The sequence below is a fragment of the Rhagoletis pomonella genome, unplaced genomic scaffold (genome assembly GCF_013731165.1).
Source record: "Rhagoletis pomonella isolate Grant_MI unplaced genomic scaffold, Rhpom_1.0 Rhpom_scaffold_00001, whole genome shotgun sequence".
In the NCBI taxonomy this organism is placed as follows: Eukaryota; Metazoa; Arthropoda; class Insecta; order Diptera; family Tephritidae; genus Rhagoletis; species Rhagoletis pomonella.
The window spans coordinates 31,499,621-31,514,250 of NW_023458555.1; the positions used below are offsets into that span (position 1 = coordinate 31,499,621).

General features: G+C 33.6%; 1 protein-coding gene across 1 annotated transcript; it reads left to right on the forward strand.

The window, feature by feature from the left end:
* The first annotated feature begins 6 nt into the window (after positions 1–6).
* Positions 7–5,435, forward strand: LOC118742749 (G protein-activated inward rectifier potassium channel 3-like). Its single transcript, XM_036475067.1, has 4 exons — positions 7–516; positions 609–798; positions 879–1,115; positions 3,884–5,435. The coding sequence occupies exons 1-4, from the start codon at positions 28–30 to the stop codon at positions 4,426–4,428; spliced, it is 1,461 nt and encodes a 486-aa protein (XP_036330960.1). The 5' UTR covers positions 7–27; the 3' UTR covers positions 4,429–5,435.
* The last annotated feature ends 9,195 nt before the right edge of the window (positions 5,436–14,630 follow it).

Below are 14,630 nucleotides of genomic sequence, written 5' to 3' on the forward strand. Positions count from 1 at the left end.
CTGGTCGATGCACAATGGCGTTGGACAATGCTTGTTTTTGCGCTCAGTTTCCTCATTTCGTGGGCGCTCTTTGCATTCGTTTGGTGGGTGATCGCGTATGCGCATGGTGATTTCGAATATATTTACAATCGTGATTTCTTTCCCGAACGTAATGAGAATGTCACACATCGTATGTGTGTGACGGAGGTGCGTAGCTTTGTTTCAGCCTTCCTATACTCGGTGGAAACGCAAACAACGATAGGCTATGGCAATCGTTATGTGACGGAGGAGTGTCCAGAGGCGATATTCATTATGTGTCTGCAATGTATTTTGGGCGTATTCATACAAGCATTTATGGTGGGCATTGTATTTGCCAAATTGTCGCGTCCAAAGAAACGCGCACAAACGTTGCTCTTCTCGCGAAATGCTGTGATTTGTCATCGGGATGGGGTGCCATGTCTGATGTTCCGGGTGGGTGATATGCGAAAGAGTCACATTATTGAGGCGCATGTGCGGGCGCAAATCATCAGGAAGAAGGTGAGTGACCGTGCGGCTAATTTTTTTTAGGCTTAAAATACTCTGAGGAATTATTACTAAATTAATTGAAATTGTGTTTGCGTTTTTTTCAGGTCACAAAAGAGGGTGAAATATTGCCATTCTATCAGCAGGAGTTAACGGTGGGCGCTGACGGCGGCGAGGATCGCCTCATGTTCATTTGGCCTACAACGATTGTGCACAAAATCGATCGAAATAGTCCGCTGTATATGCTTTCGGCATCGGATATGCTGAAGGAACGCTTTGAAGTTGTTTGCATGCTGGGTAAGTGCACTACATACATACATAATTGTCAAATACAGTTTCAGATTTTTAATATTCTAATTATTTTATTTGCCTTGAAGAGGGTGTCGTTGAGTCCACTGGCATGACGACGCAAGCGCGCAGCAGTTACCTGCCCTCGGAGATCCTTTGGGGTCATCGTTTTGTGAACGTGGTCTCTTTTCGCAAGGAGACTGGCGAGTATGAAGTGGACTATACGCTCTTCAATAACACCTATGACGTGGATACGCCACTGTGTAGTGCCAAACAATTGGATGATGTGAAGGCGGAGTATGCGAAAAACTCTAAGTTGGGATTAGGTGAGTTATTCCAAAATAAAAAAAAACAGGCAGGTATATTAAAAAATGGATGCTATCTTCGGCCAGAACATTAACCTGAATACTTTATTTTGCTAATATTTTTTTTTTTATTGCGAGGCCATCTACTGTAGAGATAGGGTATAAATATAAACTTTTTTTGATGTCGTGTTTGGTAGAGATTTTTAGTGCCCTTACTAAATTTAGAATCTAAATATATGCCTTAAAGCCTTCTTGTACCACAAAGGGCCCGGGGTCAAATGTATCATCATGGGATAATTTTATTTTATGGAATACTTTCTAACGGTGATTCGTTATAAAATCTGATGAAACATCACAGGCCAGAATTTGGAAATGAGGGCTGATTTTAAAACTAGGGACCGAGAATAAAGGTAATGATCGAAACTAAATGTCGTTCTCGAACGCTCAAAAATCAAAAAGTGAGAATAAAATTGTCGAGAACGTTCTAAACGGAAACGGGAAAACCCTGTGGAATATTCCCAAAGAGAACAAAATGCGAACACTAATTCCGGGAACATTTCTAAGAGAACAAAACGGGAAAACAGATCTAAGGAATCTTCTATCGAAGACAAATTTTGGAACTAAAGTCTCAGGAACCTTCTAAAAGAGAACGCATGGGGAACACATTTTCTCTGAACTATTTGCGAAGGTTGGTAGCGAGAGTGAAATTTTTCTCACAGAGTTTCATTAGTTTGAAATGTTTGAATATTAAAATTAATCAAAAAAGGACCGAAAGATAATTGTGTAAATTAAGTCAACGAAAAACTTAAGACGCGAACTTTTCTTGCACGGACAATGAAATGTGGTTCCATAAATTTACAGCTTACCCTAATGATAAACGATGTGGAAGTAGAAGTGATCCAGCTTTCCTCTGGTTTAGAATTAACAATCATGGTTCCCACTAAAATGATTTTTCATCCCATGACGCAGCCGCCCCTCTCATTCTTAGCGTTAAATTCCCAAAACTTTTATTCTCGTTTTTTTCTTTAGCAGAACGTTTCCCAGACTTTTGTTCATATTTTATCCTGTTTGGAAACGTTCTCTATACTTTTGTTCTCATCGGAAATATTCCCGAAAGTTTCGTTCTCATTCTGTTCTTCTTAAAAACGTTCCCGAGAGATTTGTTCTCATTTTGTACTTAACAGAAACGTTACCAAATCTTTTGTTCTTAGTTTGTTCCCGTTCAAACGAATCTCAATACTTTTGTTCCCGTTTGGTTCTTTTGAGCGAATGGTTAGTCAGCTCTGGAAGTACCCGAACTGAAATCTAACATTTAGCCTTGAAAGTGTTAGCAGATAGCTGGCAGTTTTAGTGCTAAAAGAGCGAAGCATGACGCCGGCTCTGCGGTCTGCCCTGGACCCCTGTTGGGCGGAATAACCACATTTGTACAAAGGACCGAAACTTTTGTAAGTAAATAATATGAAGGCTAAAACCTTCATTCTGCAAATAAAAGAGCAGAACTAAAGCTCTCATTCAGTCTACAAGGCACGTACATAAGTATGTACATATACGCATTTGGAGAAAACAGGTGTCAACCATTTTCAAAAAAATAAAACCCTATTGTACACCCAATGGCCAAGCCCTTTAATTTGACATCTTATGTATTTAATGCAACGCACGGACCTTATCATTTTTTGACAGGCGCCAATAATAAAACCTTATTGTACATCTTGAGGGGCCAAGTTCTTTCATTTGACAACTCACTTTTTAGTCCAACAAACAGCTTACATCTTATAATTTTTCACATAGGCGGCAACTCTGTTCGAAAAAATAAAATCTTTTTTCACATGTGAAGGCCAAGCTCTTTCATTGGACACCTCATTTTTTATAATTGCATGAACTGTGGAAATCTGATGTTATTAAGAAAAAATGCCTTTACGTATTATATGTATGGTAGTAATTTTAAAAATGTGGCGACCCCACTAAAAAACTAAAAGCTTAGTTCACATCCTTTCACTTAGGAACTCATTTTTTAGTCCAACGAATGGTGAAGACTTAATAATTTAAAAAAGTGGCAACACTACTCAAAAAATAACAAACACACTGAATACCTAGAGGTCAAATCCTTTAATTTGACACCTGATTATACGTATTCCAAAGAACAGCAACCACCTTATAATTTTTCGCAAAGTTGGTAACGCTCTTGGAAAAAATAAACTTTTATTGCACATCTGAAGGCAAAGCCCTTTTTTCAGACCTAATCTTTTAAAATCTGAACTCTCCAAATCTGATATATCCAACTAACAAAAAATGTCCTCACGTATTACATTATGTATGTAAGTTAGAAGTTTTTAAATAGGTGACAACCCTACTCCAAAATAAATAAAAGCTCACTGCACATCCGGGGACCATATCCTTTCACTTGGTACCTGTCTTTTCAGTCTAACGAACAGTGAAGATCTTATAATTTTTAAAAAGGTGGCAACCCTACTCAAAAAATAATACATTACTGAACATCTTTTTTTAATGCATCGAGCGGATCTTATAATTGTTTAGACAGGTGGCAACCCAATCGAAATTCTAAGTACTAAAAATAATACCTCTGTGCAACCCCATAGAAATTCTAAACACAAAAGGCCACTCTCCTATCGATATAGAATATATTAGAGAAAATCTCCTTTAAATCCGTTCTGTAGTTTTAGAGATTAACGCGTACAAAGAATCTCGACTTTCCTTTATCCTATGTAATAGATAAGAATTATTTAAATCTTCAAATAAACCAACTCTCACCTACTCTTTTGCACTTACAGAACGCGCCTTCTCCGCCGGTCTTATGCACATACCATCCACCATTTCCGTGGATCGACTAGATCCGAATAGCGATGAGTCGCTGGATTCACGTTTACATACATGCAACAATTCCATCCCAAATGGAGTGCTAGCCGAGGAATTGGAACCGCTCAATGGCGGTGGCGGCAGCACCAGCAACAATGGCAGCTATCATTATGTGCCACCATCATTCACCGTGGGCGGTTCGGCGATACAATTGCCCTCGTTGGCACTCTCCACAAATCTACATAGTATTAATGAGAAAACTAATTCCGGCAGCAGTAGCAGCAGCAGCACCAATAATCTCAGCATAAATGCCACAACGCCAAATACACTCTCGCCCGCAATGGCGATTACCAACGCGAACAACAACAACATCAATAACAATAATAATAATAATAATAGTAGTATGCACGATAAAAGCAATGGTAATGGCGGTAGTACTACTAGTATGAAAAAGACACCATCGAGTGGTCGACGATTATCGATAAAACAAGATCAATTATCGGTTGATTCGCTTTGCTGATATTGGCGAAGGCGGATTGTGAGAGTGTCGTACAAAGATTGAGTGGGAAATGGATGAGATGCACCTATCGGCTGTAGGCTTGAATTAAGGGTTGTTTGGCGAAAAATTTGAAAGCTGGCGAAAAGCGAGTATTAATCGATTTGAAAGCGGTTATCGATTTTTGTGTAAATAGCAACAAAGTGGCCGCTTGCAATACAAATGTCTGCCGGGATTACCGCTTCAGAAGCAAATAATTTAATTTTTCTACTAAAATTAAGTTACAACAAACTAATTAATATTTAATTAAAATGTAGTAATTGTGTCAAAAAAAAAACACAGCTTTAATTGTATTTAAAAGTCATATGCGCAATTAGCGATAGTCGTTTTATTTGTATTTTTTTTTAGTATACGTTAATGTAAGCTAAAGCAAAAGTGAGTTATTTAGTAGTCAATAGATGTAGTGATGTTTAATCGCTTAAAAATCGATAGCTTTCCAATTTAAATTTAATCGATAAATTCTCTTTCAATTGACAATTAGTGATTTGAAGCTTAATAAATAAGTTGCTCAATTTTTAAATGTTGGAAATGATGTAAATTATTAAGTGCTCGTTATCGATTTACTTTAATGTCAAATAGTCGACTAAACGCCCGATAGTCGATTAATCAGTAGGAAACGGTCGTCAATTAAACAATTATATGCCATGCCATTACAGCCGCTTGTCTGTCGTTCATTCTTTTTTGCGGTTTTAAGACAATTCGCTTGTATTTATGTATCATTGTAGCGCAAGAATTTATTAAAATATTATTATTTGATTTTTTATAGAAATCTTTTTTTTCGTAGGACTTCTTAGTTAAAATACACATAAATGTTGAGGAAATTTAAAATCTAAAAATTTTCGAGAGCCAACTACATACTGCATAGATATTTACAGTGACCCAAACAAGCATTCACAAGGCGTTTTTTTTTTAATAAATATTCACAATGTTTTTCTAGTTAAATTTTTGTAACTTCTCATAAAAATATTGCCAAAAACCATACCAAAATATAAAGAAAAACAGTCTCAAAAAGCTTATACAAAATTTAAAAAATTAAAAAAACAAATTTCATCAAAATTTCGAGCTTTCTAATCTGTATAAGTAAAATTAAAAACTTTTTGTAAATTTCTTTATAAAATTATTTTGATGCTATATCCAAAACTATACTAGCACAGTTTACTAAAACTTTTTTAGGAAAAATAAAAAAACATTTTTCGAAAGTTTTCGAAAATTTTAAACAGAATTTTTAGAAAATTTTCGGGTATGCAGTTTTATAGCTCATAAAATTTTAGCAATTGCCTGTATACAGCAGCAAAGAGTTCGCGTTTATTTTTCATATTTTCTTTTTGCTGCCGGCCGTTTGCGGTTTTTTTCATATAAAACGTGCAAGGTGTAAAAACTGGCATTGTGTTTTTGAAAAACTTTTAGTGAAAGTAATTTTTGCCCATAAGAAATTCAGGTTTATATGAAAAAAAAGACAAAAGAACGTAAAAAAATAAAAATCAACGCAGATTCTAAGCTGCTTCAAACATGCACTTTACTGTACTAAATCTTTATGCGCTATAAAACTGCATACTCAAAAGTTTTTCAAAAATTCTGTTTAAAATTTTCGAAATTTTCAAGAGAATTTGTTATATTTTCGAAAATTTGTATTAAGTTTGCAAATTTTGTTAATATGATTCTGGTGTAGCATTAAAAATATTTAACAAAAAAAAAATTAATAGAAAAATTTTAGCTTGAAATACCTTGTGAATATTAAAAAAAACATGTGAACGCCAGCTTGCACTTACATCGCCATAATTATTTATCTAAATACATACAAACAAAAAATTGTAAATGTTTCCAATTTTAGTTTCCAAATACATTTTATATACTTTCTACAAAAAAAGGCAAGCGATTTCCACTATTTTGCTATTTTTTTAGTATATACATACCAATTAATTTACAAAATATTTTTTTTTTTCGAAATTAGTTTTAGTAATTAGAGCAATTTGAAACCATATTATAGTAATCTAAGCTTAAGATCTAAGACCAAAAAATATTGAGAATTTTTTATTAAACAAAAAACAATAACGAAGGAGGAAACATAATTAGAAAAATAAAACAGCACGGAATTGATGTTTAAGCTAAGAGACAATATCAGTCATATACAAAAATTTGTCAAAGAAACAAAAGAGCTGTGGTAAATAACGAAAAATTTAAAAGCAAAAAAGTCATTGAGTTATATTTTCGAATTTCGAAACTTAATATGTTTTTGTAATGCCTCCGAAAGAGGCAGCCTAAAAGTAGGCATTGGTAAAGCATTAAAATTAATAAGGAAATAATATGGAACACTCAACGCCATCAATTATGGATTTTGCGTTGCCTACATTTAGGCGCCCACTTTTGGTGGCATTCCAAAACGAATTTCAAACACTTGAAAGAAACGAAATGCTCAACAAAAATTAAACTTTTTATGCATGAAACGAATTTATACTTTACATTTACATACGTACACACATAGATACACAAATACATATAAATTAGAAACAAGAAATTTAGACAAATAGTTGACTGCCAGCTTAAACGCACGAAGGCAACACTGGCATTACAAAATACATATAATTGTTCAAAAGAAGTTATTCAACAACAAAAAAAAAAACTTTTTCAACTAAGCGTTGCTGATGCTGTATTAATAAAAGAGCTTTTGAAAAAGGAGCCGATGCAAAAGAGTTGTTATTGTCCAAAAGAAAGTCATTGTCCAATACAAATTTCTCAGAAAATAATTTATAAATAAAGAAATTATGTAGGCAGCAAAAACAATTTTTCATTTTCAAAAGCCAAATATTTAACTAAAACTCCACCTTTGCTTAAATATTTCCTTTTTGAAGAGACAATAAATATTGCATATTGCGATATTGTTTGCCGGAAAGTCGGTAATAAATAAGTAGAAATTTTTCGAAAGTGTATTATAAATTATATATTTTTAATATTATGTAAAATGAAAATATTTTTAAAAAATATAACAACAAAATCTACTATACATATGTACATACATATTACTATACAAAAAAAAACAAAAAAAACAAAAAACAAAACAAAGCAAAAGGCGAAAAAAGAAGGCATTATATTTACTACCAAATTATACAGAAAAAAAAACAATGCAAAAAGGCTGGAAAAGTTGAATAAAAAACGTTTGAGCAAATGCAAGGCGAACGTGATGCGTAAACAAAAGAATTATTGTTGTTTGTTTTTTATTACTTGTTCGATATTGGATAGGACTTTAGAATTAATTTCGATGGTCGTCCTCATTTTGAGACTCACTCGTTTGTGATACCAAGTGATTTTGAACGCTAACCCCTACTCAATCGATGAAACGCTGCAAACCAAACACGAAGCTACGGTATGGTTATTATATTTATTATTTTATTATATATTAATTTCGATAACTCGGTAATTTTTGATAGCTACATATTTTTCCAAAGCTATCGACCAATTTCTCTGGTAGCACGATCAACATATATAACGTTGAAATTTCGATTACTCGATATATTTTGAAAATATCAAAAAAATTCTATTCGATAAATCGAAAAATTTCAGTAGATCAATTAATAACGATAATTTGCTAAGTTCAAAGAACTCTATGCATTACGTTAGCTCTATAAATTTCGAAATTTTTTTTTTTTACTCTATAACCATCCGTAAATTTAAGGTACTAATTTTCTGTCTCTAATTTTCGACAATTCAATAGACATTAATTAATTTTAACAATTCTACACGTTGCTATAACTCAATAAACATGGATAAACCGACAAATTTCGATGAGATTAAACTTCCATGACTCGATAAATTTCTATAACTTGATAACTTTCGATAACTAAACTTCTTATAGCAGAAGTTATTTCAATTCCTATCGAAAAATCAATAAATTTTGTTACCATTTCATTTATCTTAATTCTTATGTTTTTCTCATTGTTTTCATTTTCGTCTTTATATTTATCTTTACTACAAAATTTAACTTAAAATACGAAGTCAAAAAAAAAATGCGAAAACAACTCAAATTGAAGAGGTTGCAACAACAACTATACACAAATTCGGAAATTTTAAAACGACGATTTTAGCCATTATTTTCAACCAATTTTGAAACCATAAAAATTCGACTCATCTACAGGAAAACACCTTTCCAACGGTGTTCTTGGGTTTGAAATCAGTTTAGTACAATCGCCAGACGAATTCGCACAAACTTTATGTTAGCGCATTAGTATATAGATCGATACACACTTTAAATTTCCTTCTGGTATACATATTCTACATCTACAGTAGTGGTTAAACTAATTTGCCTAATGCGTGGAAATATGCAAGATCACCTAGTGATCGCTTACATTTGTTGGCGGTCAAACTTTCAAAATCATAGCGTGTTTTCAGGCGCAAACTGTGAAATGATCAAGTCAATAAAACATATATACATATATGTACGTAAGTAAGTACCTACATATAGTCGATGTGTTTGGCTAAACCGCGCTTAGGGATGAAAGGATACCATGAATTTTTCGTTACTTTTACTTGGAAGTAGTATCGAAGGAAAGTACCGACACCTCAAAAATATCGGATCTAAAGTAACGATACCTACTCATATTGTTACTTTTGGGTATGAAGTTATTTCTCATGAAATATATAAGTAAATTTTTTTTTATTTTATGGCATAAGTTAACTACTACCTGGGCATCCTAAAATCAAAACTATGTGGTTGTTCACGCTTGCCTGGTTATCGGCTTAATTATTTTTAACCAGATAACCAGACAAGATAGATTGTAAGTGATTATGAGTATTTAGAATTTAAAAGTATTAAAGAAGTCTGTCTGGCTTCAAGTTTACATGCAGAAAACATGTTTGATCGTTATTTGTGATTTTTATATTTCCGATCATATTGTAACCGTTAATTTTTGCTCTAATTTTTTAGATTAATAAATAAAATATATTAAAAAATCCATTTTTTCGATCGAAAAAGTATAAAAAAAATTCATCGTTACAAATTTTACCGAAAAAAATCCAAATTTAACTGTTATTCTTAACCGGAAAAATACAGAAATAATATTTTTGCAAATATTTTAAAGTAAAAATTTTGATATTTAACAGTTCCTACTTAAAATAGAATATTTTTTTTTCCTGTAACATTGTCCAAGCTTCATAATTTTTAGTATTGCAAAAATATTTACTTCTCTATAAAAAAAATAATAATTTGCTTGTAAATTTAATTTGTAAATAAATTAATAATACGTATCTCAAAATATACTTGCTAACAAATGCAAATTGCGCACGCGTCCTTTAAAAACTTACTAACTCAAAAGTATCAAGTTTTTTTTGTAAACACAAAAAAAAATAGTAGCACTTGCTGATAATATGAATAAGAAAGGATTTTCTGCAGTTTTTGCAAAGATATACCTGAGAATATTTCTACGAATTCTGATGGAAATGGACATTTTTAATTGTAACTATGATATCAAAGTTGAGACACTTTAAGTTAATAGATACCAGTTTGAACAACGCTTACAATATGTACTTACATAGTCTTATATAAATAGCGAACTTGATGCGTTCTCTCCGTCGCTGCTAATTACTAAGGAATACGCAAAATAATATTAGGTTAAAATTAAATGTGCAAAAAAATAAGAGCAGCATAAAAAAACAATAGATTTGTGTGGTAACAAAAATACGAAACTGTGAACGTTTCATACGAAATGTGTTGTATATCAATACTGCAGCGTTGCCACGTGGAAGGAGCTAATGGCGTCAAGAAGTTTTTTTGTTTACGTGTGAAATCAATTGTTTTTAACCAACTTAATTAAGAGTCACGAAATGCCGAAAAAATACAAATATTTGTTGCATATTTATCATTGGAAAATTTATGCAGTGATAAATATTCAAATAAATAAAGAGATCTAAATGTCTATTTGTAAATGCACGAGTATAGAGATCAGAGAGTCAATAGCACAGCCTCAGCTCAGCTTCCGTGTTTATGCGCCAAATTCCATTCGCGTTTGCATATTTTTTTTTTGCTAGAGGCAACATAAAATATTGTAATATATAACATATATGCACATATGTATGCATGTATGTATGTACGTAGTACATTAACTTTCTGTCGCATTTCTATTGTGCTTAAAGTGCTCCAAAATCATCACCCCCTGCTGTTTTTGCTTTGACTTGCTTTGCTATTCACTGATTAGTAGATTATTCAATTGGTTATCACAGCTTCATGGAAAGCACTCTGGGTCGCGCCTCCCGATGATCAACTACTCAACGTGGTTCACCCGACACTTAGCCGGCTGCCACATTTTTGATTTTTTTATGCTGCAGTCAACGCACGCATTGTATGGGTGAGCCCAGTATGCCGCTAGGAAATATTTCCATGCATGACCTTTAATGCAAATGTCATTATATACCGTTAGTAAATTCATATATGTATGTATGTATATAGCTTATCATTCCATCGATCCCGGTACTCGCCGTTATAAACAAAAAACATGAACTGGTTTTGAACCGAATTTTTCTACTAATTAATTGAACCATTAACCGAACTGCAATTTTTGACAAAAATTTTATCCGAAACGAAAACCGAACCACTTTTTATAATTTTTATGAGACAAATTTTGTCCGCTTTTCTTTTGTCTGACAATTTTTTTACTAAGTGTAGCGTATGTTAAATATATATGTTTAAAAAATATATATTTCATTCGTTCCCGCTATAATTGCTCGAGTCTACAGCGGTTCCAGCGTCCATGAATCTGGGTCTTCCCCCTCCAAAGTACAGGTACAGGTACGGTTTCAGGCGCGTGTTCGTTTTTGCAGCTCCTGCAGATGTTATTATAAGGCATACCTCGTCTGCCCATGCGCTTATTTAAAATGATGGGCCCTGTAATAAAACCCATGGGTAAGGAAATTTCTCCTATGCTCAGCGTACGGAGCTCCCGCAATATTCTCTGGCCCCATTCTGACAATGAGGAATTTAGTGGTACTGCAGATGTTTAGGTTTTCACCAGTTTTTGAGAAGAAAAATTCTTATAACTAGTTATATTGAGTTTTCACCAGCTTCTTGATTGAGCTTACAGGTGGCTAGCGACATGCTCAACCATTTCCAAGACGGCGAAAATGGAAGGGAAGTACCCTGACTTGCAATCATGTTTGCTATTTCGTTGTCTGATATGTCCGTCTATCCCGTTCCCCATCTCAGGTGTAAATTACTCTGAAATAAGTGATAAATATGGTAGAGCAGGATTGAGGATTACAACAACCGCACCTTGGCATAACAAGGTGGAAGAAGTAAATAGTATTCCCACGGCCTTCGATAGGGCCTCCAAATACTGATTTTGTGTCAGGCGTGAAGCCATTAGTAAACATTGTACAAAATGTAATCTGAGACTATATATTATGGTTAAACCAGTACTTACTCCAAATTGTAGTATACCTTTAGCAAAGGTAACGGTGCCGTACTATCCTACGACATTTCAAATACATTAATGTCTAAATCTCTGCCTCCAAATATCCCTTTCCTCATTTCGAATTCCATCATATCAGCACCCGTTTTCTTTAAATCTACAAGTAGTCTACTCCGCATTGTCCCGTTCAGTCCACAGTTCATTTATTACGGCTGCGTTTCACTCGTCAGTTTTTCTCAGTAGTTCACAAATCGGTGGTTGTCTGCCACATACTCAGGCTCTCTCTAGCGGCGGCGCTTATGCTGCGGTGTTAATGTTGACACCCTCGTTAGTTCGTTATTGTACTTTATAGCTATTTTTGCTTTCATTGTTTTATTGCAGTCATTTCGTATAGGTAGATGACATTGTTGTGTCGTCAAATGACGGAAGAGATTTGCATTAAGTGGTTGCAAGTGAGCACAAGTGGATTCCTAGGGCAAGAGACAATAAATAGATGACGCTAAAGAGAGCTCGATATTGCGATTGAACTCAAGAAATTTCCTTCGATATAAATGTTGCCAGCCTTTGAAGGCCTTGGTGTTTTAGTCGCCTCTGTCTTACCTGTTGTTAATTATCAAATCGTTCATGCAGAATTAAGCTTAGTATCCAGTTCTTAAGAAAACGGTCAAGAAAAAATTGCCATTATTTCGCGTGTGTGTCCAAGGAATTTTGACATTTTTGATAACGCACAGCCTGTTGCCTCACTCTTTCCTCAAGAAATAATGGAACAGGCATATATTTCTGTTGCAAACCTGGGTTGCCTTGTGCTTTTTTTTCACAAAAAACTTTAGAAAACCGTAGTAGAAAGCGTACTAAATTTCTGAAGAACTGCGTACTGCCTTAAGGAAATTTGACTCAAGAAAATTTCTTAGCCATTTCTTGTACGTCATTTTATATGGAGTTTTTGCTTTTCTTAAGAGCTGGATACTAAGCTTTACTATGACAAGTCAAAGAATTAAGCAGAACTTCCAAATGATGAAGCCCTATTATAAAGTAACACGCATGGCGTTAAAACGTCCAAAATTGAATTCAAAAAAGTTAAAAAATATTCCAAATGTGACAACTCTCTACAAACACTCGAAATGTTCAAACTAAAGATTTCTTAACATTCTTTCGTTTAACTGCGTTTTTTTTTTAATTTCATATGCTTTTTGAATTATTTAATTTAGTGAGACCTTTCAAACCTTTCATCTGACATTCGTCCTGATCGGAGTACTCAAGCGCTGTCCATCCAAGAGTGACCGAACAAAGGTGTTATAAATTTTTAAAAAGGGTACAAGAACAGCCTCCTGAGGATTTATGCTGAGACCCTCATTGCCTCACGAATTTGAGATCATACGAAGAGAGTAACTTGAAGAGCTTAGTTTGGCACTAATATGGAGTTCTACCACTCTCTAAATTAATCTAATAGGTCTGTATGCCAAAGCTAAGTTAAGGAATCTATTGGCCGATTTAGGAATAAATAACACGTACACTTTCCTACAATCTTCCGGAATGTATGTCCAGCAATAACTACCGCTAAATAGCCAGAAAGATGATTAATAATGTCCTTAATACTCACCCGCTCCTTTGAAGGGTTCAAAAGGCTCTACAATCTTCCGTACATCATTCCTAAAAAAAAAATACAAATTTTTTCGAAAGTTGTTCTGGTCGGTTTAAAGGTGTTGTTTGGAGTTATTTAAAAAAAAAAATCCTAAAATAAAAAATAGAGAATTTTGAAATTTCAAAATCGTAAACTCGTGTATTTTTACTGATGTTAAAAGATCCTGAAATTTTTTAAGAAGGTATGCTTTTACATGTTATGAATTTTTGAACTTTGAAAAAAAAAAATACAATACAACCCTAAATTAAAAATAAATTTAAATGAAATAAAAACTGCTTTCCATAACTCTGCAACATTTGCTGAGACATTCAAAAAATAAACTTGTAAATCTCCAAAATTTTAAAAATTAGAGCTCCGGGATATGAAAAAGGAAATGTTCTAACCGAAATTCATCCAAATCAGAAAAGGTCGATTCCGGCCAGTGCACTGCAGTGGTCGATTTGACATGGATTGATCTAGCAGATTATTCAGAGTCTCGTTATTATTGTTCGTAAAAGTACCAAATTGTCTCCATAAAAGACCTATCCCGTTGGAGGAATTATTTGATGGTATTTTATGCAGACGGGAGACCATTGACTCGCATTGCTACCTCCACGATTTCCTCTCCAATTATATAAGTCTTTTATTGTAAGTAAGTTCAGAATTATACTCGACCTACTAATTAGTCTCTTTGGCCCTATTGAAAGGCTTCATAACAGGTTTTCGCTTTGGATCCAGTTCCTCGTTACACCAGGTAAGAGTCCGTTTAAATTTTTTTCTATATAAATATTGGGTGTAACCCTGTAGCAAACAAATCAGGTGATCTCGGCTAGGAGGGAAACATCTGATTCCCTTTTCCCTTGTAAGTATGCACAATGGCTAGCCGATCAACATTGTTGTAATTGCTTTGTAAAAATAAAATTATTTACCGCAAATATTTAAGTTGGCTTGCTGTAGTGTAAAAAATATAGAAGTAATTTTTATGAGTTTAACTAAATAATTATGAAAATCCAAAGTAAATATTTTCCATTTATTGTATAATTATTTTATTATTATATAAAAATCACCTACAAATTAGTTTTTAACATATTTACATAAAAAATTTGAACGAACTTCAAAATGACGCTTTACTTAATATTTACTTTCAGTTC